Consider the following 27,722-nt stretch of genomic DNA (forward strand, 5'->3'; position numbering starts at 1 on the left):
AAACATTTGCTGTGATATCACTCATTTATTGCTCTTTCAGTAGGAACTAAGTTATCCAAAATTTTGTCAGGAATAAATTACAAAAAAATCAATACTTCGGCTAATATTCTTCTGTCTGGTATTTAATTATATATGTTCCTTTTTGTTAAGCTACCCGATTCAAGGCCGATCCTTCATGGTGGGTGTGAACCAGAAGTTTAGAGTCTACATCTACACCAACATTTACAAATGTTCAGCAGGAGCCGATAGACTGTAGATCTAATAAGCGCTGGTCCCAAAGGCCATCGAAGAAATAATGGTCAGAAAACGGGGTAAATAACAAACACACTTGATTAATATGACAGTTTCGTTAAAGTGATAGAAGGCAGCTGGTGAACAGAGAGTACTGACAGCGGGCGACCGATGTATTCTAAAAATATCAATTTAGCATGACTAATACCATTTCATGTTAGAGGTGTTTGAACGCACCTTTGTAGGGAAGCAGACGTTGCATGGAATGCCAACAAACACAGCACTCCGCTTCACATCCAATTTATACCGCACAGCGAGTGCTAAAAATTTTAATTCAACGGGTTTGTTGACTCAGTGTTTTAATTGAACATGGTGGATTATTTATACGATTGCAGTGCTGTAATCACACGTACATCGACCTTTTTTGATAAAGAAGCTTCAGGATGCTTTCTAAAATGTAAGTATGTTTTCGTTTCCTGCTCGCAATACTTCGTAAGCTAATTATTAACCTTCTGAACAAATTAAAAACAAACGCTTGTTATTCTGGCTTCAAAACAGGTGTTCGGCTATCTTTTTTTTTCTGCCCTTGTGACTGCCGGATGAAATGGCTACTTTCAATTGCAAAATTTTCAACTGAGACCCTAATAACGTTCGTCCAACACGGGGCAACTGCTCTACCTTAAGTGAGGTAACGATTTGCTAAAGTGTTCGCACATGCCCCTTGAGGCCCTGTACACGTTACTTAAGCGTTGTGGCAAGGCCAGCATTCACCGTAGCGTCACCTCGTTGCAACTTTACCTCGTTCACGCTGTACGGCGGAAGTTGTTGTTTATCTTCTTGGTAAGTTTGTGATTTTTAATTCAATATGCGGTGTAATATCGCTGGCGTGACAGTGTTTTACAAGGGCCGTAGTTGTATGACACTGTAATAACTTTTGTGACTGCTTGATATGTGAAGTTTAACGTCCCAAGACTACCATACGATTATGAGAGACGCCGTAGTGGAGGGCTCCGAATATTTTGATCACCTGGGCTTCTTTAACGTGCACCCAAATCTGAGCATACGGGCCTACAGCATTCTCACCTCCATTGAAAACGCAGCCGCCGCCACCCGGATTCCTTCCCGCGACCTGCAGGTCAGCAGCCGATTACCTTAGCCACTTGCCCACCCAGGCGGAACTTTATTTTTGGGGGGATTCAGAAGATTTACCGATATATACCTCGCTGTCCCTATTTCTCTTCAACAATTAAGAGACAAGGCTACTGACTAGAAGGACGTGCGTAATATGAGAAAACGTAACAAGATATTCAACTGCTATCAGAAGTATCAAAAACAGGCAGGGCAGCACATAGTAGCTTTACCCGGCGTTAGAAAACCATTCAAGTCATTAATATTTATGGTGTTCACATCCCAGAACAATGATACGATTATGAAAGACGCCATAGTGAAGACTAAGAGAATTTTATTTGTAGCGTTAGCTACACTGGCCTCGCTGAGCCAATTTCACGTGGCACTGGTCTGCGCATGCGCAATGATACTCCGCCGCCGGTGTGCGCGCAATTCGATGCGCTGCGCAGACGATCAGTGGTGTCACGCACCGGAGCCGGCACCTCCCTCGCACTCGGCCGCGGCCGCGCGCGACTCACCGCCGCCGGTGTGCGCTTTCCAGAGGAGTGCCGTCATAGCCTTGGTAGACATATGGACACCGACGCACGTGCCTTCCCTGTGCAGTCGCCCTCTGACACTGCGCCTGATCCGCTTGATAGCGCCTCTGATTGGCGTTTGCCACTGTGGTATAGCCATGGAGAAGGAGAGCGCAAATGCTGCTCAACGGTGCAGTAGAGCGGAGAAGCTTAACTCATCGGATCCCGAAGTAGTTGCCCGGCAAAATAAATATACGTGTGTCATTGCAGCAGCAGTAAGCATGATAATCAAGCTAATCCTAGACACTCTGGAAAGCCAAGAATAATCAGCTGAACCTTTGCTAACGCAACGTGTATCCTGGCATATCTGGGTTAAGCCACTGCCATTTTTTTCATTTGGTGTTCTTTAACGTGCACTTACATCACACAGTACATGGACCTCTACTTTTCTGCTTCCATCGAAATTTCACTGCCGTGGCTCTAATCGAACCCGCGACGTTGGGGCCAGCATATGAGCACCATAAGCATTGTTCCGTCACGGCGGACAATCTAAGTCAATCGTGTGCGCTCGAATGAGAGAAAAAAAAGTATCAAGTAATCATTTTAAAATATAGTTGGAGCTTTCGCTCGTATAAAGTGAAATCTCTACCTTCAACAGCTATGAAAACGTAAGTTGATGTGTTCGTTTACGCCGTGCATTCTCATTATGTAATCTTTTTTAGACCTCTCTCTGAGCTAAAAATGGTGATTGCGCTTTTATTTCACCATTCTGGAACCACCAACCTCGACCAGCAAAAGTTAGTTTCAACCAAAAACCAGACCACCGTAACTGTTACTACTCAGGGAAATTCATGTATAGGACGCCTTGGTTGCAGTCGAACTCTCGCATGATGTGTGCGGCTGTACTTGGCTGATGAAAAATTAATATGAGACGTGAAAGTCTCTAAGACCTAGCATGTCCGTACAACTTCAGTTGATGAGCGTTCTACACTGAACTCTGCGCGTTCTGTTCTGGCTCTTCGTGAGGCTTCATAAAGCTTCAGGAAGTGCTCTTATATTCAGCCTGTAGCGTCGACTTGTTTCCTAATTTTTTACACAATGTTTGGGTACGACAAGGCCCCGAAAAATTACAGCACGATGAGCTTGTTCTCCGTGGTATACATGCTATTTATATAGGTAATTACTAACAAAATTAAGATACCAATAAATTCCATCAACCAGAAAAACAAGCAGGATTTCGAACAGGTTACTGAACAATCGACCGCATTCATACTATCAATATGTATTAGAGAAATACTCAGAATACAGCCAAGCACAATACGTAGCTTCCATAGAATACAACAAGGCATTTGATTCAGAAAATATGTCAGCAGTCATGCAGACACGGCGGAATCAGGGCATCAACGAAACATTTACATCTTTCTGGAAGAAATCGGCAGAAGATTAGCTGGCCCCAAAGTGCTCCATAAGGAAAGCTACAGATTACTAATAAAAAGGGTATAGGACAAGGCGATACAACCTACGCAATGCTATTTACCACGCGCTTATAAGAGGTTTTCGGAGGCCTAGAATGGAAAGAGTTCAGGAAAAGAGTTAGATAGTACTTTAGTAACCTGCGCTTCGCCGATGGCATTGCATTGCTGAGTAACTCGGAGATGAATTGCAATTTATCATTACTGAAATAGACAAGGATAGCTGAAAGGTAAATCATAAAATAACTAACAGAAAACAAAACTAATGGAAAACAACCTCGCAAGAGAACAGCGCTTCGAGATAGGTGGCAGTTCACTTGGAGTTGTGAAGGAATGTGTGTAATTGGGACAGGTAGTAAACGCAAAGCCGAACCACGAGATTGAAATGACCAAGTAAGTAAGAATAAGATTAAGCACGTTTGGCAAGCTTTCTCAAATCATGACTGGTAGATTGCCACTATTTCTGAAGAGGAAGGTATATAACAGATGTACCTTGCCAGTACTTACCTACGAATCAGAAACCTGAAGTTTACAGAGAGGGTTCAGCTTAATCTGAGGACGACGCAGCGAGCGATGGAAAAGAAAAGAAAAAGAAATGTGTAACCTCAGTAGGCAAGAAGAGAGCAATTTGGATCAGGAAACAAACCGGGGTTAAGCATATCATGGTTGAAACGAAGAAGAAATGAACATGGACTGGTAATGTAGCGCAGAGACATAATAACCGCTGCTCATTAAAGGTAACTGTCCAGATCTCCGAAAAAAAAGAAAGTGGGTTAGAAGTAGACAGAAAGTTGGGCGGGCAGATTATATTTTAAAGTTGGTGGGTATAAAGTGGCTGGAGCAAGCACCGGACAAAATTTATTGGAGGAACATGGCAGAGGCTTTTGTCCTTCAGCGAAAATAATCAGGCTGATGATGATGATGGTGATGGTGATGATGATGATGATGATGGCGGCACAATGTGTGTGATTCGCGGTGGCTTTCAAAGATCGTCCAGCGGAGCACTTCTGAATTGCAAGCTATCCAGGGACCGTACTCCAAAAGATTTCTCTTAGGTCGGACGTGGATTAATGCTAACAAACCTGACTTCGAAGCATACCATGTTTCAGAGTTACCATGTGTCCTTATATGTTTTCTTCCTTTCAAAAATAAATTAGTTGAGAGCTAGCACTCGTCTGTTTCCTTCTTGTCCTGCTTTTGGGTGAGCTAAAGTATTATACTCTTATATATCATGTCACTTCCTAGCTGAGGTGACATAGTTGCACGAGAATATTATTGATGAAAAGCTGTAGTAGCTGCATAAAATAGCCTACCTTGTTCATTCGTTGACAATAAAATTACCCAGTCTTAATAACATTACCCGTTTCTGCATCTTCCAGGTAAATTCGGAGATTAGTACACCTGTGAACATTCCCAAAGATGCCTAGCCAAGCTGGCGCTCCCAGTGGCACTTCTACAATTGTTGATGACCACCCAGACCATTGCAGTAGGCCAAACGGCAACAACGTACATTTCTGCGTTTCGGAGTACGCGAAACACCACAGAATACAGCGCAAGTACAGCCAATTCATCCTCGACTTTTGCCAACTGGCCTTCAGTGCAGAGCCAGACCCATCGCAACAGTTCCTCGACGTAGGCTGTGGAACGGGCGACTTCACCCGGGACGTCTTGATGCCTCAGTGCCTTCCCTGCCGGAGAATCGTGGGCGTCGACTGCTCCCGAGAAATGGTCGAGTACGCAAGACGCAACTCGGTCCACGAGAAGATTGGCTTCGAAGTACTCGACATCTGTGCTGACGTCACGCAGTTTCTAGAAGAGTTCGGTCAGTTTGAAAGGGTATACTCTTTCTTCTGTCTCCACTGGGTGGATGACATCACCGCAGCGTTCAAGAACATCAACAGACTGATGTCGTCTACGGGAGAATGTCTGCTCTTGTTTTGCGCAGCACTCCAGCCGGCGCAACTTTGGAAGGTTGCTGCGAGAACGGAACCGTGGGCAAAGTACTCGGAGGTATGCTTGAAAAAAAAGAGGCATCGGCACGGTAGTCTTTGAGTTGTTTGAAGCAGCTCACGTGAATTCGATGTCAGGACACAGTTCACGTAGACCAAAGCAAATAGCTAGCTCTGGCGATGATAGATGGCTGGCAAACAACTCGTCTGGTCAAGCAGCCACACGTAGAAGTCTATTGGTGAGATTCGACGCTGTGAATTGGGCGTATTATGTAACTTCCAAGGCTCTGCAGCCCGGTTGCGGAAGTTTTCACCACGAATATTTAGAAAGTTGTTCCAAGTCGCAAAAAATATTACGACCAGAGGCAACTAGAATGAGAAGGCCACAACTCATTTTTTATGCGTTAGGTACATGGTACAAATTGTGTGTAAAAAGTACAAAAAATGGTACCACGATAAAATAATTCAAGAGACTCTATGGTTCAGTATAAAAATATTGTTACGTAAAATGAGATAGGACTAGACTATTTGGCAGTGTATATACACCCATAAAATGGGAGCGCAGCACATAAAGCGAGCAAACCAGTCCTCTTCGTCGTCTTCTGATCACAGAATGGTTCACCCTTCATGCGATAGCTACGTAGCATTACCGTTCGGTTGTAAAAGTACTGACTCGGTGCACTTTATAGGTGTTTTTCAGAAGGAGGGCGGTATGCTTTAACCTTTGATTGATATGTGGGGTTTAACGTCCCAAAACCACTATATGATTATGAGAGACGCCGTAGTGGAGGGCTCCGGAAATTTAGACCACCTGGGGTGGTATGCTTTAACCTACTGACGTGGACTACGCCACTGAGGATGTTTGCAGACAGGTTAGTCCAGGAGACTGGAATGACCTCTTAGGTAACGTCCGTTACCCGTCGTATGATACGGTAAGGTAACTGGTACGGAGATAGCAACTTCTCTAACAATCCAACACTGCGAACTGGGTGCCATAGAAGAACTGGAGAACCAGGTGAGAAGTCAACGTCGACATGCTTGCTGTCGTAGAAAGCCTTCTGGGTTGCTTGTGAAGTCAACAGCCCAGAGTGGCGAATCTGATGTGCGTGGTCGGCACGAGCGATAGTATCACGTGCGTATTCGCTCCGTGGAGGTGTAGTAGTCGGTAGTAGGGTGTCCAGTGGTAAGGTTGGATTACGGCCATAGATCATATAAAATGGTGAATAACCTGTTGTGTCATGACGGGATGAATTATAGGTGAACTTCACGTGAGGTAGCGCTATATCCGGGTCATGGTGGTCAGATGAGACATACATCGAGAGCATGTCCGAGAGGGTGTGATTTGGGCGTTCGGTAAAGCCATTTGTTTGAGGATGGTACGAAGTGGTCAGTTTGTGTTGCGTTGAGGAAGAGCGCAAAAGGTCGTCGAGTACGCGTGACAAAAATGCACCTCCACGATCGGTGAGCAATTGCCGAGGAGTGCCATGGTGTAGAATTACATCGTGGAGCAAAAAGTCGGCGACGTTTTGCAGTGCTGTTGGGGAGCGCTCTCGTGATGGCGAACCTGGTCGCATGGTCTATAGCAACAGCGACCCACTTGTTTCCAGAGTTTGATTCAGGTAGCAGTCCGAGGAGGTCTACACCAACACGGAAGAAAGGTTCGGTAGGGATGGAGATAGGGTGAAGGAGTCCAGCAGGGGGTGCGGCAGGTCGTTTTCGCCGTTGGCATTTATTGCAGGAGCCCACGTAGCATCCAACCGACTGCGCGAGACCACGCCAAAAAAAGCGGCGCCGGACGTGGTCGTACGTGTGAGATACACCAAAGTAGCCGGAAGTTGGTTCGTCTTGAAGCTAATGCAGGACCACTGAACGGAGATGGTTAAGCACGACTAGAAGTAGCTCAGGGCCATCTGGCTACGAACATGTGGAGTGACATGTCATTAGGGTCAGATCCCAGACAAGCAATACGTGACCGCAACGAAGGATCGCGACGCTGTTCGTCACCAATCTGACGAAACCTAGACATGAACATGACGCTGGGGCCAGGCTCGCCAACCGATTCATCTGGTTCGTCAACAGGGTAGCGGGACAAGCAATCGGCGTCCAGATGGAGGCATCCACACTTGTAGATAACTGAGTAGGAGTACTCCTGAAGACGCAACGCCCAACGACCAAGTCGTCCAGAAGGGTCCTTCAGTGAAGAAAGCACACAGAGGGCGTGATGATCTGTGACGATAAGGAACGGGTGGCCATACAAGTAAGGGCGAAATTTCGAAACTGCCCTGACAAGGGCAAGGCATTCTCGTTCTGTTATAGAGTAGTTACGCTCCGACTTTGAAAGAAGACGACTTGCGTATGCAATTACACGATCAGTGCCCCGCTGTGTTTGGGCCAAAACTGCGCCGATGGCGTGACCGCTAGCGTCTGTCCGCGCTTCTGTAGCAGCATTTTGGTCGAATTGTGCAAGTATCGGTGGTGTCGTTAGAGCGGTGATTAGTCAAGAGAAAGTGTTCGCTTGAAGAGGACCCCAACTAAACGGGACGTCGTGTTTGAGAAGGTCTGTGAGTGGGCGTTTGAGTGCCGCAAAGTCTTTTACGAACCAGCGAAAATAAGAGCATAGGCCCACGAAACTGCGAACATCTAGATAGAGTGCGGAACGGGAAAGTTTGTTACTGCGCGTAATTTAGCCGGGTCTGGTTGTACACCGGAAGCGTCAACAAGGTGGCCCAACACAGTAAGTTGACGAAGGCCGAAGCGGCACTTCGAGGAATTCAGCTGGAGGCCGGCATGTAGGATTGTTGATAGAATGGTTGAAAGGCGTTCAAGGTGTGTGGCGAAGGTGGGTGAGAAGGTAATCACGTCATCTAAGTAACACAAGCACGTCGCATATTTCAATCCTTGAAGCAGCGTGTCCATCATTCTCTCGAAGGTTGCTGGGGCGTCGCACAGACCAAACGGAATGACCTTCAATTGGTAAAGGCTGTTGGGGGCGACGAATGCAGTTTTGTCACGATCCATTTCGTCTACAGCAATTTGCCAGTAGCCAGATCAGAAGTCGAGAAATGAAAAAAAAAGGTGGCGCCATGAAGACAGTCAAGTGCGCCGCCAATACGTGGAAGAGGATACACGTCTTTTTTGGTTATTTTGTTGAGGTGCCGACAATCAATACAGAAACAACGGGAGCCGTCTTTCTTCTTTACCAAGATCACTAGGGAGGCCCAAGGGCTTGACGATGGTTCGATGATGTGTTTCAATAGCATGTTGTCCACTTCTTTCTGAATAACTGCTCGTTCTGATGCGAACACGCAATAAGGCCGACGGTGGATGGGCGCAGAGTCACCAGTGTGAATTCGGTGCTTCACAATATTAGTCTGCCACAAGAGGCGATCACAGATATCAAAAATGTCACCTAAGGAGGCCAAAACGCGAAAGAGAGCGTCGGCCTGATCAGGCGAAAGGTCTGGTTCAATCATATTTCGAAAGATGGTCTCGGCAGAACTGGGTAACCGTGAGACTTTGGCTTGGTCCAGAACAGTTACAGCGGCAACGCTTATGTCATCATCTCTTACGACAGCGAGTTGAGCAATCGACATCTGGTAGGGCAACACTTGAGGAATGAGGCCGGAATTTAGGAGCGGAAGAAACACACAGTTGCCCACTATGGTGGCGATCGTATGCAGCACTGTAACACTGCGCGTCAGTCGTGCGTCTGGTGTAGTGATGTAGTCGTGGTGTAACGATGTAGTCCCCGTCGGGAACTGGAGGGGTCGATGACAGACAGACGTATGTCACAGCTTGAGGCGGCAAGCGAACAAAAGTGGTTGGACCTAAGTGGCTGACAGGCTTTTCACAGGATTCATAGAGCAGAGGAAGGTCGAGGCTGAGCGTGCCAGAAGAACAGTCAATTAAAGCCGAGTGTGCCAAAAGGAAATCAAGTCATAGTATGAGGTCATGAGGGCAACGATCTAGAACAGCAAAAAGGACTACGGCGTGACGACCAGCAATGTTGAATAGAGCAGTGCACATTCGGACGACTTCTACAGCGCGGCCATCGTCAACACGTATGGCTTGAGTCGTAGAGGGCGGCATGATCTTCTGCAAACGGCGGCGTAGATGTGCGCTCATAATAGATAAGTGGGCGCCTGTGTCAACAAGGGCAGTAACAGGAACATTGTCGACTTTTACTTCAATGAGACTGTGGTGTGTGGGCAGCGTCAGTAGAGGGTTTCCGGGTCTCGTTGGTACTGCAGCTTCACCTCCATAAGCTGCAATATCTAGTTTTCCTGCTGCGATCGTCCAGAGAAGCTCGGTGAGGAAAAGCGCCGAGGCGGCGGAAAGCGGCATTGGCGGCGTAGCAGCGACGGGGAGTGGGAGTAGCGGTGACTGGAAGAACTAGCGGTCAGTGGGCAGAGGCTCGTGAGGAGGCGGCGAGTAAAAGTTGGACAGTGTAGCAGCTGGACGTCCAGAAGTGGTAGGGCGCATATAAGTAGGGTACCTCTGATGTGGTGGGTTGGATCAACGGTGGCGGCAATAATGAGAAATATGTCCAGGTTGATGACAGGAAAAGCAGATTGGCTGGTCGTCAGGGGTTCGCCATTGCGTAGGGTTCCGAAAAGGTAATGATGGAGGAGATCGGCGAGCGTTACCTGAGGGGTATGGGCGTGCTTCAGGGTGAGTCACGGGACATGTTGATGGAAGACTGAGATTAGCAAACACCTGCTTTACCACAGCTTGAATTAAGGCTACCAATAGGTGTGATGGGTCAAAGGCTTGAGTTGTACAAACAGGCTGTTGAATGGAAGCTGGACAGGCAGCTTCAAGCTCCCGACGAACAAAGCGGGTGACGTGGTCATAGGTAGGTGGGGTTGGCGAGCGCCTTCACACGATGACGTCGGCCGTGTTGGGCAGTCGTGTGAATCTCTCCGTATTACGGCGGCTCTTGGCGTGTTCAAACCGCCGGCACTCTTTCATGATTTCGTCAATGGTGGTGACGTTAGTGTATACAAGCAGGTTGAAGGCATCGTCGGCGATGCCTTTAGGCACATTCAATACCTTCTCAGGCTCGGGCATGTGTTCATCAACCTGGCGGCAAAGGGCGATGGCGTCGTGAATATACGCGACGTAGGATTCGGTAGACGTCTGTGCCCGAGTAGCCAACTGATTTCGCGCAGTTATCTGTCGTGCATCGGTGTTCCCGAAAAGGTCACGGATCTTCTCCTTGAATGTGTCCCAGCTGGTAATGTCGGCTTCGTGCGTCTTGAACCACACCCACGGAGGGCCATCAAGGTAAAAAAGCACGTTGGCAAGCATGAGTGTTGGGTCCCACCTATAGCTGGCACTGATCCGTTCATACACGTTAAGCCACTTGTCAACGTCAAGGCCATCTTGTCCAGAAAATACGCCAGGATCATGAGCAGGAGGTAGAACAACGTAGGTAGGATTCACAGAGGAGGCGGGTGATGAAGACAATCTACCTTGAACCTGTGACATGGTAGAACCCGTGTTGATGCGGCCGCTGTGGAGCATCGTGATGGGTACAGGGAAGGACCAGCACCTCCCCCACAAATATGTTACGTAAAATGAGATAGGACTAGACTATTTGGCAGTGTATTTACACCGATAAAATCGGAGCGCAGCACACAGAGTGAGCAAACCAGTCCTCTTCGTCGTCTTCTGACCACAGAATGGTTCACCCTTCCTGCGATAGCTACGTAGCAATATGTTTCTATAACACCGCGTTCCAAGGACAGCGACGCTACAGTGAGCTCTATTAATTTGACATACTTACTCTGAGGAGTTAAAACAGACAGTTTAAGCACCCTTGAAGCCTCCAAGCAGTTCGTAAGACAAGTTCATTGATTGCTGGGCTACTGATTAGTTTATAATGTAGCAACTGGATCTTGTCGTTGAAATATTTGACCACTTAAGGATGTAAATTCGTACCATAAGCTGAAAATAAATACTATAATTTCGACAGCTAAGCAATTAAACTCAAGTTGCATTGAAAGCGTACTATCAAAGCTAACAGTATGAGGAAATGCTAGCCTTAGGGGCTACATGCTATAGAACAACCAAATCTGTTTTCCCTAACGCACTTTGTGTGCGTAAGTTTGATATTGGAAAGTAAGGAAATGCTTTCGATAATGTAGCCGGTGTAGAAACTCATTTCAATTTTTTTTCTAATTAGCGGACGTTGACTGCACTAAAGATACTATAGATATTTGGTGTGGTATAACTTTTCGATAATTTGGTTGACCAGTATTGCTGCATGTTTCTTTCCCTTAACAGACGCTGCTGAAGGCCATTCCGAAAACGCAAGATATGAACAAAAGGGATATGTTGCGACTTGTCTCCAGACTTTTGCGAGAGGCTGAACTTTTCCCGACCATTATGGAAGCCCTAACATCGACAGTGTTGGATGGATGGAGTGAAGAAGAAATCATAGGTAATGACTTCATTGGACCACATTATTGCGGCAAGAACACACTTAAACGCAGGGAATGAAAATTGCTTGGTTCAGTCGACCACTCTAATTAATTGTTCCGGAGTGTAGCTGAGTCTGTGGTATCAAGTACGAAAATTTTCCGAAATTCCTAAAAGAAGTAATAATTATTTGGGATTTGAGGCATTCTTTTCAAGTGTATCAAAAATGAGTACTGCGTTAGCCTGTCAGGTGAAGGTTTTATGAAACAAAAAAAATGCCGACCGCTATTTTTCCGAATCCCTGCAAAGGAATAGCCAGTTTGTGAGCTTTCCGAAATACATGCGAGTATAACTAGCGTAATGGTCACCGTGAGTCGTTTTTGCCCGCGTCTTGCTTTTTGTTTGTGCATGCTTCGTTGAGGAAGTATGAAACTTGGTATTGCGCCTTCTGTACGGTAGTGAAGACGGCCAAGGTAAACTTTTGCCGCCTTTAGTACGATCACTGACGTTTTGGATTGTCGTACACCTGAGAGCTACCTCGTAATTATGGTTGCTAGCACAGAAAGAAACGTCTGAAAGGGCAAAGAGAAACATACATCGCACCGTACGGAGTTTGTCATGACTCGCCTGATGGTCAGGCGGAAGTATGGCATACGGGAAAGAACATGCTGTCAATCATTTTGGCGGAAAGCTGCCACAGAATGGAGGGAGGCACTGTTTCGTCAGATGGAATGGACAGACAAGTGTCATCGTGACTCAGATGGAATTGAAACATAAGCAAGGTTGGGGGGGGGGGAGGGGGGTAGAACAAAATAGACTCTTTTCAATATGGCTCCCACTGAACACGCGTCCGTGATTTCCAAAAATCACTATCAGTGCTCCAATCAAACGTTCGTTACATCACCTAGCACCCAATCAAGACATCAACAAAAATTGATTCTTGAGGTCATCGTGCTCTTCAATTTCAAGATATGGTCTAACACGAAAGTAAAACGTGCTTTTAGGGAAGTATGGTTTAAGGTCTTGTGTACACTTTAAGGTCATCGCGCTCTTCGATATGACATGGCCTAACACTACAGTAAAACGTGTCTTTACTGAAGTACAGTTTAAAATCTTGTGCACATTGATGTAAGACGCACCACGTTCCTTGACTGCTATAGCACCCTTTAAAGTGGACGCATCCTCGTTGGCGCTTGGTGATGGATATTCATCTCAACGACTTACGTCCAAGATGAATGAATAAACATTTCGTTGTTGTAATAGTTGCATGTGTTAACTGTAGTAGTTAACGGTAACAGTGGAGTCAGAGGCTGCGTAATGACAGCCACAAGAGCGTGTACGCCATACTTGCGCTAAGCTCGCCCACTCGCAGCATGTTGTAGAGTTACTGAACACCACTTCCCGACAAGAGGGAAACGCAACACTCGTCACGTTTTCTCTGTTGGCCGGCCGCACATTTCGACGCGGTAGGCGTAAGTGGGAAGCGTAGTGTTACAGCCATGGCCGAAGCATGTGCGCGTCGTATGAATAAATGCTATGCCTATGCGTGAGGCTGACGCTGGGGCTAACCTGTCTCCACGATGGTGCGTTAAGGCGTCGACAAGTTTTAACTTCTTTTACTAGAAAGGCACCTAACGGCAGAAACGTGCAAAAGAACTCGTCTAAGGAGCTCATCGCAAATGTCATGGTTAATGTAAATTACTTCGCTCTTCCAGGATCACTGTGAAAATGACAGTGTTAGATATAAAAGGTGCGTCTAAAATGCCTTCTGAGTGTTTCCCCGTGGCAGAGTGGACAGCGTGCCCTGCATTTGCTGCCGTGCACCGAGGCGTCGTGAGCTCTACCACAGATGACAGATCTTTTTTTTTTCGCCGTTTGATGATGTGCACTCTTTAGATGTGATTCTTTGACCGGAATGCGTGACTGAAGTATTGGCGGACCCCAGTGTAAAACATTTCCGTGCTAAAAATAGAAGCAACAAAATAGAAACCCGCCAATAAATTTCAAGGCCCACTGCGAATTCTCAGAGCAGCTTTTTAGGTGTTTCAATTTTGCATTGTGTTCAGCAAATGCACACCGATATTGTAGGATGCTCAATTTTTGCGTTAACATAATCTGGTACCTGGCGTTGCTAAATTCTGCCACTGCTGCCCGCTGAATACGTTGCGCCGAATTTTAAAGTGTGCATTACTTCTACGAAAAGTGCCTAAAAAACGTATGTATTTTTCTCCCAAGACAACGAAAACGAAGCGATTCTGGTGTAAAACACTGCAGTCAACTACTTTTTAAATTTTTCTGTGGCTTTGTGAAAGACAACGTTCCAGTGACTGAGGCGATGGACGTGGAGTTTGGGCTTCCGCCGCAACCATCGACGTTGTCTGCAGCTGCTACGAGAAAACGTACGGGCCACCCGAGTAATGCTAAGAGCGAGGACTCGCTGATTCACTCTACGGCCAGCAACGAAAGCTCCAACGAAGGCAACTTGGTGCCTGTGACAAGGCGACAGCCAAAAAGAAGACTAGAGATGCTGTCTCTATCAACAAGTAAGAATGCCACGAAGACGTGAGGGCCTCCAATTTACACAATTCTGCTTGTGCCGGTCGTTGCGGCTCATAGTCTTACCAGCTCAATCGTCAAGCCATGTCTTGGCCTCTTGAGGGACTCGCCCAGAGACACATCGTGGACGTGTGGATCAATGGCCGTAAGAATATTCTCGGCATTGACTTCACTCAACGAAGCATATTGAAAGTGTTGAGCAACGTCGAGATGTTGGAGAACATCGACGTTCTTCATACATACCTGACGGCCGCGACTTTACTGCAGGCGTCACTTAAGATGTCGACATTTCCATCAGCGAGAGTGAATTTGCTGCTCTCATCAAACCGGTGTCTGCGGAACTTACCATACTGCAAGTCCGTTGCCTTGGCAAATCACGCTGTGTGAAACTCGTTTTTAAGGAAGACAGCCTTCCATCGCAAGTCAAGGTCAATCATTTTCGACACACAGTGCGACCCTTCATACCGAAGCCCCTTCTACGCCGGGAATATTATAGGTTGGAACACGTCAGTGCTCTTTGTACAAACCAGGCTGTGTGCTCGTTAGGCTAGGAATCACATAGCGCAGGCGCTTGTTTGGCAGAACTTCGATAATGTCGAAACTATCATGGCCCTCCCGATGCATTGTTGAAAGATTGCCCAGGCATGAAAAAGCAAATTCAATTGTTGAGGCAAATGGTCCGGGACGGCTCAACTCACATGGAGGCTGCTGCCGTAGTACGACGCCGGTGGCCTCGTCTCCGTGGCCACTGAGGAGGCCGAGTACCGAAGCGAGGACTGCCCCTAACCAAATTATCGCCGGCATACCAGCTCAAGCATCCAGACACGCCGACGACAAATCATCCAAGCAAGACAAGAGCATCCCCGGCTCGCTTCACGCATGGCCAGCGCTTCCGACGATAGACCCACCGTCTGAGCCGCAGCATCACTCTTCTACAATTCCTTCGGAACGAGAATGCGGTGATAGTTGAGATAAGGAAATAATAGCCATGTTAAAGGCCCTCATGAATGCCATTCGTATGCTCCTCACTAGCATCGACAGTCCGGCTGCTAAGAGCGCCCATCAGTTAACGGATGCGCTGAAGCCGGTGCTATCGAGCTTGTAGAAATATGGCTCCTCTTCTGCAAGCCTTTCGCAAGGAAGTCAAAGGAGCTTCGATTTTTAAGTGGAATGCCCGATGCCTCAAGCCTCGTATTTATGATATCTGAACATTTCTGTTCAAAAACCAGTTCCCAATTATTGTTATCTGTGAGACATGGCTACACAATGGAATACGACTATCCAGGTGCGGAGCCTTCAAGCCCGCTACCTGCTACGACCAGAGTAAAGTCGTTGTATACATCAGGTGCGACCTTACCTATATAGAGCACTCTGTAGCACCTCACGATGACCGCCAGTATGTCTGCTTGAGAGTAAAACGTAGAGATCTTGATTTCACGCTAGCAGGTGCACATATATCACCTTCAAGTCGTTTCGAAACTGAAAGACTACGTGCACTGTTAACAACCACACCTGGGCCATGGATCATCACCGGAGATTTCAACGCTCACCACCCAATATGGGGAAGTCATAAGATAGGTACCGTCGCTGGAGGCAAATATTTTCCTTTGCTTTGGAGCAGCAGCTGCTTTGTGTAAACGACGAAAGTGCCACGTTACTACGGGGAACGACATACCGCAGCTGCCTGACCGAAGCGACCACATGCAACCTTACTTAAAGATCAAGGGCCTGGGAAAATCACGAAACTACGACACTTCGACTCGCATCGGCTGGGCAAAGTTCAGGTCACTGACGGAAGAGAGGTCTGAAAAAAATGAAGCGCCTCCTCTTGACACCCTCAAGCATATGATTAGGGGTGCTGCTCAAGATGAGGCTTATCATATTGAGCATACTTCAACATATCGTCAACATGAAGCGGAATTGGAACGGCTCAGAGCAATCCGTCGTCGTGCAGAACATAGATATAGACGCTCTAAGTCCACTCATGACTTCAGGGAGGCAAGGCACCTACAGAAAAAAATTCAGTGGCGAATCAACTCACTTCAGTCTTTTCAGTGGGAATCTCTATGCGAATCATTGGATCCACAGAAGCCTTTGACCCAGACATGGAGGATTGTTCGTGGCCTACGAACATCGCCGCATCAACATCGCCCCTTCAAGTGTCTGTCTCTCCCCCAAGGCCGCACCGAAATTGAAGTACGAGAAGATTTTTGCGTGAAAGTTGCCGGTCAGGCGTCCGCGTGTGCCACGCGTCACCTAGAAAACTCACCAGACTTCAGAGATACAAGAATAGACACCTTTTTCTATCTAAAGGAACTTCAAGCGGCCTTGACGGCATGTAAACGATCTTCATGGCCTAGTCTGGATGGGATCACGTACAGAGCTCTTTGCAACCTCGGTGAAACAGCTCGACGGGCCCTTCTATCCGTGTACAACAACTCGTTCAGCAGAGAATTTGTCTTTCCTTCGTGAAAATCCAGCCTCCTTGTCCCTGTGCTTGAACCAGGTAAATCTCCTCTGAACTTAACCTCTTATCGCCCCATTGCGCTTACTAGCTGTTTCGGGAGAGTGACACAGAGAATGCTTTTGACTTGCCTAGACCGGTACCTGGAGCACAGCGAGGTATACCCTGATGCTATGACGAGCTTTCGGCTTGGCGGTTCGCAACCGATAACTTTACTGACCTAGTATGGTCTGTGCAGCATCAAAAAAGACTGAAACGTTTACCTGCAGCGTTGTTCTTGGACGTGAAAGGCGCATGCGATATACTGTATCACACGAAGCCATTCTAACGTCATTGAAAATGTTGTATAATGGGGTTGGGCTTACCGATGGGTCGACAGCTATTTGAAGGGCAGAACTGTCTTTGTACAGAAAGAGAATAGCACAACTCATCATTGCATCCGTCGTGGTGTGCTTTAAGGTGGTGTTCTTAGGCCCACACTTTTCAATCTAGCGATCGTCAGGTTGACGCACTTCCAGAATCAGTCAATCTATCAATATATGCCGATAACATCTGCATCTGGGCGTCAGGCTCAACACGCCTTCATTTGCGTGCCCGGCTTCACAGAGCGGCTACACTAGCGACAAAGTACCTTGAAGAACGGGGACCAGAGCTCTCATCAGAGAAGTACTCGCTGATAGCATTTAGGCTTAAGGCGATGGGCTCATATGTTATTAAAATCAACGGACAGACGACCAATGCGTTAAGACCTACTGATTCCTCGAAGTCATAGTTGATCGCAACCTCTCCTGGGGCCCTCACATCGTCCACATGAAAAGGAAACTCACCATGATCACCCACGTGCTCAGGTTTCTTGCTGGAAAAAATGTGGGGTGCGTCGGTACAAGCATTGCTTCAACTCTACACTGTTCTGTTCTTCGGGTATATGCGCTACAGCTTACCCGTGCTTTGCGAGATCCGAAGAACCAACTTGCACATCCTCCAGTCGATCTAAGCCCAAGCATTGCGAATATGCCTTGGTCTTCTGAGATGCGCATCTACAGCAGTGACAGTCATCATTGCGCGTGATTATCCAGTCAACGCATACATCCACGTAGACGCTTTGATAATGCATCTATATTGGGGCGTTTTAGACTAAAGTGGCAGTCTTTTATAAAACAGGAGAGTGGTCACAACACGTCAAGTGGTAATGGCGGAACCAGTCTGAGTACCCAGCCAACCAAACGTCGTCTTCTTCACCGACTGAGTCATACCCCCTGCCTTTCTGAGTAGCACTCATCTTCTTCACTACATTTTCCACCCCTCTGGAAAAGAGCCATCCTGGCGACTCATGGGCAGGAGACAATAGAGGGATCATAATACGGTTTTAGGCGGTCAATGTGGACGGTCTCACGTCCACGGCATCGTTGATCATGGGGCTGCTCTAGCGGCTCGACGATGTAATTGACGGGTGAAGTTTGCTTAACCACACGGTAAGGGCCGTCTTACTTGTACGTCAGTTTCGTTGAGAGACCAGGGCTGGTTGAAGGGATGCGAAGCCAGACAAGGTCATCTGATGCATAAGAAGCCGGAGGCGTCGGGCTATCGCGGTGGTGTTTCTGGCGTTGCTGTTCAGCACTTGTTAAGGAGCGGGCAAGCTGACGACACTCTTACGCGTATTAGCAGCTTGTGACATTGTCGTCGACCCAGCAACACCCGGGTGGTAAGAAAGGATGGTGTCTAGCGTGCAAGAGGGCTCGCGACCATAAAGGAGGAAGTATGGAGAGAAACCAGTGGTTGTGTGGACAGCAGTATTATGCACGTATGTTACAAAAGGAAGAATACTGTCCCAGTTGGTGTGATCGGTTGCGACGTACATTGACAGCATATCTCCTAATGTACGGTTGAATCGTTCTGTAATGCCATTAGCTTGAGGATGATACGCGGTGGTGGTGCGATGAATGACTTGGCATTTTTTGAGAAGCGATTCGACGGCGTCCGACAAAAACACACGCCCTCGGTCACTCAGGAGTTCGCGTGGTGCACCGTGACGTAAAATGATCTGATGCAATATGAAACGACCGACGTCATTGGCTGACGCAGAAGAGAGTGGTGAAGTTTCTGCGGAGCGCGTAAGGTGATCGATCGCCACGATTACCGAGCGATTTCCAGCCAGTGTAATCGGAAGAAGGCCATACAAATCGATACCAACACGGTCAAACGGTCGGGCAGGACAAGGTAAGGGTTGTAGTGGAGCTGGAGAACTTGGGGTGGGATTCTTCCGGCGTTGGCAAGCGAGACAGGAACGTACGTAGCGACGAACGAAGCGATACATTCCACGCCAGTAGTAGCGGTGGGACAGGCGGGTGTAGGTTTTTAACACTCAAGCATGAGCGCATTGTAGGTCGGCGTGAAAGGAGGCGCATATGTCTGAGCGGAGACGACTGGGAATGACTAGGAGCCATTGGCGTCCTTCAGAGAGATAATTCCGTCTGTATAGCAAACCATCTCTGATAAAGAAGTGCTGTATTTGACGGCGCATACCTCTAGGAATATTTTGCGAGGGAGCTCGACTCAACAAGTTGATACGTGAAGCGATCTAAGGATCTTTTCGTTGCTCCTGTAGCATGTCGCTGACACTAAGTGCAGATACGTCGGGGGCAGGCGAAGACGGCGACTTGTCACTACATCGTAGAGGTGATCGGGACAAAGCGTCTGCGTCGGAATGTTTTCGGCCAGATCGGTAAACGACGTGAATGTCGTACTCTTGTAGCCGAAGCGCCCAACGGGCAAGCCGGCTGGTGGGATCTTTTAACGAGGAGAGCCAACATAATGCGTGATGATCTGTAACCACGCTGAATGGGCGCCCGTAAAGAAAGGTTTGAAACTTGCCTATGGCCCATATGATGGCTAGACACTTTTTCGGGGACTGAATAGTTGGCTTCTGCTTTTGTGAGTGCACGGCTGGCGTAAGAGACGACGTACTCATCAAATCCAGGTTTACGCTGGGCGAGCACCGCACCGAGGTCAACTCCGCTAGCATCCGTGTGTATTTCCGTCGGGGCAAGAGGATCAAAATGTCGCAGTATTGGAGGTGACGTAAGAAGTTGGCGGAGTGTGGCGAATGCATCATCACAAGCTGACGACCAACTAGAAAGGTCGTTGTTGCCGGCAAGAAGGTCAGTCAAGGGTGATATGATGGAGGCGAAGGTGCGAATGGAACGACGAACATATGAACATAAACTGGGGAAGCTGCTAAGTTCTTTTAAGGTCTTCGGCTTCAGAAATTCGGCAACGGCACGTACTTTCGTCGGATCCGGAAGAATGCCATCTCTAGATACAACATGGCCCAAAATTAGGAGTTTTCGAGCGCCGAAGCAGCACTTCTTCAAGTTGAGCTGTAGACCGGCGGAGGTGAGGCAAGTAAGCACTGTCTCGAGCCGCTGAAGATGTGCTGAAAAGTCGCTTGAGAATATCACGACATCGTCTAAATAACACAGACATGTCTGCCATTTCAGGCCACGGAGTATGTTGTCGATCATGTGCTCGAAAGTGGCAGGCGCATTGCAGAGCCCGAATGGCATGACGTTAAACTCGTATAAGCCATCAGGGGTAACAAAAGCCGTTTTGGGGCGATCAGCCTCAGCCATGGGAACCTGCCAATAACCTGAACGCAGATCTAGTGACGAGAACTCCGCGCCTTGTAAGCAGTCAAGGGCACCGTCTATGCGAGGTAGCGGGTAAACATCTTTGCGCGTGATCTTCTTGAACCGGCGGTAGTCGATGCAGAATCTTATTGAGCCATCCTTTTTCTTGACTAGAACAACTGGGGATGCCCACGGGCTGTTAGAGGGCTCAATAACACCTCGCTTCAACATGTCGTCAACTTTTTCCGCGATTATGCGACGCTCAGATGCCGATACCCGATACGGACGCTGACGTAAAGGAGCGTGAAGGCCAGTGTCGATTTTATGAGATACTGTGGAAGCACGGCCCACAGACAAATGATAATAAACGTTCAATCAATCAAAAAAAGTTAGTTGCTGGTGGTCGAAGCTGGCGCGGAAGCGCTCGAGGAGGGTGATGATGTCGGTGTGCTGCTGGGCAGTAAGGTTGGTGTCGATTCAGCGCAAAATTGCTTCGGTGAATGATGTGGAATTAGATGACGCGCAGCAATCAACAGCGTCAATAGGTAGCGTAGTCGAGTGGTCAGGAACTACACGTGCACTCGAGGGATCAATGTCATCGGCAAAGCCCAAGCACTCTCCGCACAGTGACTTGGAAGGTGAGGGAAACGGATTTGAAACATAATTTACACTTGATGCGTCGTAAACATTCAGAACGGCGAGAGGAATCAGGAAGCACTTGCGGCGAACAGCGCTTTCAGAAGGCGTACAAAGAACAGTTGAGCCACTAGAGACATCACAGGAAAGCGGAACTAGGGCGGATGAGAACGGGGGTATCAAAGTGTCGGCGGCAACGAAAACTTTTTCAGATAAAAGGGACGAGTCGAGTGAAGCAGCGTCGCATAATGGCGCGAACTCCACTTCGGCGCGAGCACAGTCGAAGACGGCGTGATGAGTGCAGAGAAAGTCCCAGCCTAATATAATGTCATGGAAACACTGCGGGAGCACTACGAACTCGACGACATAAATATTGTCAGCAATAGCGACACGTGCTGTCCATGCAGCAAAAGGGCGAATTCGTTGCTCGCTCGCAGTGCTCAAAACGAAGTCGTGAAGAGGCATTATGACTTTTTTTAGTCGACGGAAAAGTTTTTCAGTCATTACAGACACTTCTGCGCCAGTATCGATCAATGCAAAAACAGGTATGCCTTCAACGGAGGCAGCAACGACGTTGGACGGCGAAAAACAAGGTCTTGTGGAGTTCGAAAGATCCGCAGTTCTTGCCCCCGGAACTGCTGCTCCTAGTTTTCCTCAGGGACAGGGCGAGGTGGACGTAGCATAGGGGAAAAGGAACGGCGGTGAGGTGAAGGCGACCGGTGTCTGTTGATGTTCCGGTGAGGTGAAAATGTGTCCATGGTTGCAGTCTCGCCAGATACAGCAGGCTCTGGTCGTTGTGGGAAATCATGATTGTTGGGCCTGACGTCGTCACGCAGGAAAAACTCACGCCGTCGACAAAATCGAGCCACGAGACCCGCAATTCCACAGGCGAAGCATATGGGGCGGTTGTCTTGAGTGCGCCAAGGGTTTTGAAAGCGCGGAGGTGGTGGTCGGGAGAAAGGACGGGCAGCCTGGTACATAGGCTCAGTCGGTACGACAAAGGGGCGCGTGGACGTAGGCGTTGGCGACAAAGAAACGTGGCCGTTCGCGACAGGCGGACGTCGGGTTCCGTTCAGTGCTTCGGCATACGTCAATGGAGTAGCCACAGGTGGTGCGTGAGCTGTTGGTAGCGCCTCGGACACTTGCTCCTGGACTACTCGCTGTATTGATGGCGCTAAAGTAGATGGGGCACCTTCGAAGGTATAAGGCACGAGGGACAACTGGCGTGCGAACTCCTCTCGTACAAATTGCTTGGTCTCGAGAAGCAAAGTGGTGTGGTCTATAGCAGTGCCGGCCGACGTTAAAGCGGAGATTGTTGCACATGGCACGCTGGCACGACGAGCGGTGTCACGCTGTTTCCAGAGCTCATCATAGCTCTGACAAAGTTGGATCACTTCGGCTACCGTTTGCGGGCTTTTGGCGACAAGCATCTGAAATGCGTCGTCAGTCACGCCTTTCAAGATGTGCTTGATCTTCTCAACTTCTGTCATGGCCGGCAAAGGTCGACCGCATCTTCGATATAACTGGTGTAATTGTCACCATTCTGCTGAGCCCTAGTACGCAAGCGCTGTTCTGCCCGTAGTTTGCGAAGCGCTGGACGGCCAAACAAGTCAGCGAACGCCGTTCGGAAGGCCGACCAGGTGGGGAGGTCTCTCTCGTGATTACGGTACCACAGACTGGCGACGTCGGTCAAATAAAATTGCACGACAGTAAGCTTGTGTGCATCGTCCCACTTGTTGTGCTTGCTCACCCGGTCGTATTCGTCGAGCCAGTCTTCCACGTCTTTGTCATCGGTTCCACTGAAGGTAGGCGGATCGCGTTGCCGAAAGGAGCCGAGACAGACAGGAAGTGCAGTAGTTGGAGCCGAGGCGGCCGCCTGCTGATCGTCGTCCGTGGGCATTGTAGCAACTGGAGGCAACGTACGGTTTCGCAATTCCAGGATTAGGCGTTACCCAGCACCTCCATTAATTATAATGGGGCGTTTTAGAGTGGCACTCTTTTATAAAACAGGAGAGCGGTCACGACACGTCAAGTGGTAATGGCGGAACCAGTCTGAGTACCCAGCCAATCAAACGTCGTCTTCTTCACCGACTGAGTCCACCCCCTGCCTTTCTGAGTAGCACTCATCTTCTTCACCACACATTTAATACATTTCGCTCGGATTCCATGACACCACGTCGCCTTACCTCTCCCTCCGCAAACATGAGGAAGAACGAATCGAGGCAATCATTAAAAAGACAATAAAGCGGGCTCTTGATCTTCCGATCTCTACATCCAACAGCCGTCTCAAGGCATTGGGTGTGATTAATTCATACCAAGAGCTGAAGGAAGCCCATCTTTTAAACCAGTACACACGGCTAGCCCAAACCAACTCTGGCCAACGCCTGCTTGCACGTCTGCACATAAGACATGATTTCGAACAACAGGAACGGGTCAAAGTGCCAGAACTGTGGCGCACAGCCCTTCTGGTCCGACCTCTACCCACTAAAATGGACAGAGATGAACACACAGCGCGACGTGACGCACGCGCTCGGGCGCTGGAACGACAATTTGGACAGAAGCCAGGTGTGTACTACGTGGACGTTGCTGGCCCCACCTCCAAGGGGTGGTACACGGCGGCTGCTATTCACGAGGGCACACAGGTGGATGGGCTAACCTTTAGGGCGTATTCTGTAACACAGGCTGAGGAGGTCGCCATTGCCCTTGCGGCCTCTCACAGTAATTCCCGGTATATTATCACGGATTCGCGCCGAGCGTGTCGTAATTATACAGCCGGGTACATATCACCGTTAGCCGAGACAATACTGCGCAACTGCATAAGAGACACGGACCCTCATCCGAAACGCATTATATGGACACCGGGCCATCAGGGATTGCGGGGAAATGAGGCTGCAGATGCGGCTGCCCGAGCGCTCATTTCCGGGCTACCTTCGTCAATGCCGATGGAGACCGATGAGGAGGGTTACCCTCTCCTCCGATATAAGGAAATTCTTTATTATTATCGGGAAAGTCATCGCCGCTACCCTCCCCCCGCACGGGGGTTGAAGAAAGCAGAGGAGCGCATTTTGCTTCGCCTCCAGACGAATACATTGCTATGTCCTGCCATAGTCAAACATTTCGACCCTACGGTCACAGGACAGTGCCAGCACTGTGGGGAGGTGGCAGACACCTACCACATGGTGTGGGCCTGCCAAGCTAACGCAGCCATTACTCCTAACCCAAACCCTAGGCGAGAGGACTGGGAGGCGGCCCTGCTCGGCTGCTCAGACCTTCAGGCCCAGCAGGCCTTGGTCCAGAGAGCCAAGACGGCGGCTTTAACCAATGGGGTCCCGGAATAGAGACTCCACCTAGTCTGTAGGGGCCTCTACAGAGGTCCTACACCTCTCTTTTGTAAATAAATGTTTTTCACCACCACCACCACCTCACTTCGAACCTCTAGGCCTCACTCAGCATTCAGCGCAACTGTAGTTCAGCATTGCGCAGTTCTTCCATTGCACTCCACGCATGCAGCACGGCTGCCACTACCATTGCGGTGTCTACACCCACTCAAAACCCTTCTTACCATTCCTGGCATCTAAAATAAGAAAAAGTCGTCACATTGAGCCTTGAAACAGACCACAATATTTTTCCTGCAAGAAAAGCACAACCGACGCCTTCACATTTACACGGATGGCTCTGCGTCTTCAGTAAGCTCAGCAGGGGCTGTGCGTATTCCCGCGAGGCACATCACAAACAAATTCATGACATCGCATTAGACGTCGTCGACAGCTGCAGAACTCGCCACCATACGTGAAGCTCTGGAGTTTATATTTGACGAACCTTCGGAAACTTGGTTTATCTTCCCGGAATCGAAGGCAGCTCTCCCATGTCTCATGTCACCCTTTCTCCATTGATCTAATGAACAGTTAGTAGCTTAAGTAAAGCTTCTTCATCACCAAGCAATCGAGAAACAACACAGCATAGTGTATCGGTGAATACCAGGTCATTGCGGTATTTATGACAATGACCACTCATATGAGGCTGCTAGATCTGTACACGACGGTATTTAATACACAGCTATCCCGTTCTCAAGAACCGACGCAGCTACAAGACTTCGTTCGCTCGCACGTGACCTCACACTGGTACAGTGGAACTCGACAGAATTCACAAACGCGCGCCGGCATAACTCGGATCCCGATCTCTAGCTTTCGTTTTCCCTCAGGAATATCTCGAGCTGAGGAGACTCTTCTATACCACCTGTAGCTTAAAGTGGCCTTCCCGAAGGCATACTCCTTTCCTATCTTGTTATAATGCGCAGCTATTCCACATGCGCTCACTGCAGCTGCGAAGAAATCATTGCGTACTTTCTATGTGAGCGCACCCATTTAAACGGGCAAAGACAAGAACTTACTGCAGCTCTGGATAGTAGAGATGACCCGGCTTTGTCGGAACAAAAAATTCTGGGTCGTTGGCTGAGTTTATCCTCAGCTCAGAAGGCTTTGAAAGCTTTGGTACGCTTTTTGCGGACAACTGGCCTCACAGACAGACTTTAGTGTCTTAATCTCTTTGATGTTGCCTTTCCTCTGTCACTATTTATTTCATACTTTCTCTCTCTCTGTCTTTGCAACATTTTTTCCTGTCATCGTTTATTGCCCTCACTCCTTTCCCCAGAAAAGAGTAGCCAGCTGGTCTAAGAACTGGCTGAATTCCCTGTCCTTCCACCTAACTTTTTCCTCTTTTGTCCCAAACCTGCATGTCAATCACATCAACTCACTTTCTGACGCCCATGCGTGAGAGACATCCGGAGTGCTTTCAGAAGAAGCATAGGCAGAAGAAAGTTATTTCAGAAAGAAGAAAATAAAAGGTATACCCATTTTCTGCCTTTCGTCGTGGCGGCATGGCTCAGAGATTTTGTGTATGGGGAATATTAATTTGATAAAACGAAAGAGAGAAGATATATTGAAGGCAGCGATAGATGACGAGAAAGTATCTCGTCAGCCCAGGCCGGAAAGACGAAGTCAAGGCGTTTGTTCAAAGGACGTGATCATCCGCAGAAGCCTCAAACTCCAAAAAAGTTCGCAGGGCTAGTGTACAGGTCCATGTGAGAAAGAAAAAGCCCTCCACAAGCAGGCACGACGATGGTCTGGTGAAATGGCCATGGTGAAGAACCTCTTGGTGCAACTTATTTCATCTTCGTTCACTCTATGAGTTACGCCACTCAGTTCACTAACGGGTGTCGAAGAGGTGTGCTATTAATGAGAAATACAGTACTCAGTCTGGCACCTCAAACAGACACAGAATAGGTAGCAGCCTAGGCTCTAAATAGGCGGCTCGATCATTTCGAAATAACCATAGGATAAGGTTCAGACAGCACTGATGCTTATCCGCTTCGAGGAATTCTCAACCGTAAAGAATACGAATGTTGAAAGTCGACTGCAAGATAATCCCCATACAACTACTTTTGAAATCGAAGGCCTCGTATAGATAACTCGATGACCACAGTCCCATAGGATGTTTTGTATGCATGACACCACCCGTGAAGAGACGCACTGCGGTGTAATTTCAGAATTAAGTGTGGTGAGCCTGATTTATCGCCTATGCGTGGCATTCATGTCATTTTGGTACAGTGAGAAACGGTATTTTGAGCCTTCGACTCAAGAACACCCTTTTTAAAGAATATGTTTCAGACCATTGTCAGTTTTTAATGAATACGTTCATTTTGTGTCACGTTTTCACGGTAATAAGCATAAAAGAAAGCTGATATTGACAAGCATGTCTGAATTATTTCTTTCAGATGTGTATAAGGGTATTTCCCCCATAACCCATCTGCTCACAGACGAGGAAAAACCTGCGTATGATACCTTTATTCGAGATCAAGTCCGAAAGCTGCACGCTCCCGAAGCTGGCAGAGGCCACTACCCAATGTTCGTAGTGAAGGCATCGAAAGCTCCTCCAGAGGATCAATGAAAAATCTCAACGTGAGCAGTCACGTGCGACATGGGCAAGCAAGTCTTAAGAAGGCTCAAGATACCGGCACATCGTTCATGGACACACACTCACGCATATATATATATATATATATATATATATATATATATATATATATATATATATATATATATATATATATATATATATATTTGTTTATTCAATACTGCAGACACGAGGTCCAAGCAGGGTGGTAATACACATACAAATAAAATAATTGCGAAACGAAACAATAAAAGGGCGAAGAAGGTTGTTGGGTAGGTTAGTTCATTCATCACATGTATTAGTGAGACAGTTCCATTCACATATGGTTCTTGGAAAGTACGAATACTTCAGTAGGTCTGTTCGAGCAAATTATGGGATCAAGGCCTTTGGGTGGTGGTGTCGGGTGGGCCGGCTACTAAGGGGTGTCAAATACGGGGATGGGTCTAGAGCTATTTTTTTGTTCAAACGTTGATCAAGGAATTCTAATCTAGCTTGTTGACTTCGCATCTGCAGTAAGGGAATGTTGTTGGCTAGCATTAAATCTGAGGGTGAGTCTAACTTGGAGTGTATATATATATATATATATATATATATATATATATATATATATATATATATATATATATATATATATATATATAATCAGGACAAGTATAGGAGAAACGGAATAGGATAGATCGCATGTTGGCAGGTATTAGGCCTGCTTTAAGAGATAAAAACAGGGTAAGACTTTTTAGCAACTTATGGCTCAAATGGTTCCAGGTTTTACT

At 47.8% G+C, this 27,722-nt stretch overlaps 1 protein-coding gene across 2 annotated transcripts in view; it reads left to right on the forward strand.

Annotated features, from left to right (window-relative positions):
- The window catches only part of LOC119164360 (juvenile hormone acid O-methyltransferase), a 66,935-nt gene extending 39,901 nt beyond the window's left edge, over positions 1-27,034 (forward strand). Inside the window, exons 1-4 of one of the 2 annotated variants that reach the window (XM_037416535.2) lie at positions 874-1,071; positions 4,726-5,356; positions 11,584-11,740; positions 26,774-27,034. In XM_037416535.2, coding sequence (XP_037272432.2) covers positions 4,766-5,356; positions 11,584-11,740; positions 26,774-26,946 — 921 coding nt within the window. In that variant the 5' untranslated portion in view covers positions 874-1,071; positions 4,726-4,765 and the 3' untranslated portion in view covers positions 26,947-27,034. Of the gene's footprint in view, positions 1-873; positions 1,072-4,725; positions 5,357-11,583; positions 11,741-26,773 lie in introns of those variants that run through there. The other variant, XM_037416537.2, reaches the window with a different exon arrangement.
- Positions 27,035-27,722: the final 688 nt, after the last annotated feature.

The sequence above is a fragment of the Rhipicephalus microplus genome, chromosome 8 (assembly GCF_043290135.1).
Source record: "Rhipicephalus microplus isolate Deutch F79 chromosome 8, USDA_Rmic, whole genome shotgun sequence".
In the NCBI taxonomy this organism is placed as follows: Eukaryota; Metazoa; Arthropoda; class Arachnida; order Ixodida; family Ixodidae; genus Rhipicephalus; species Rhipicephalus microplus.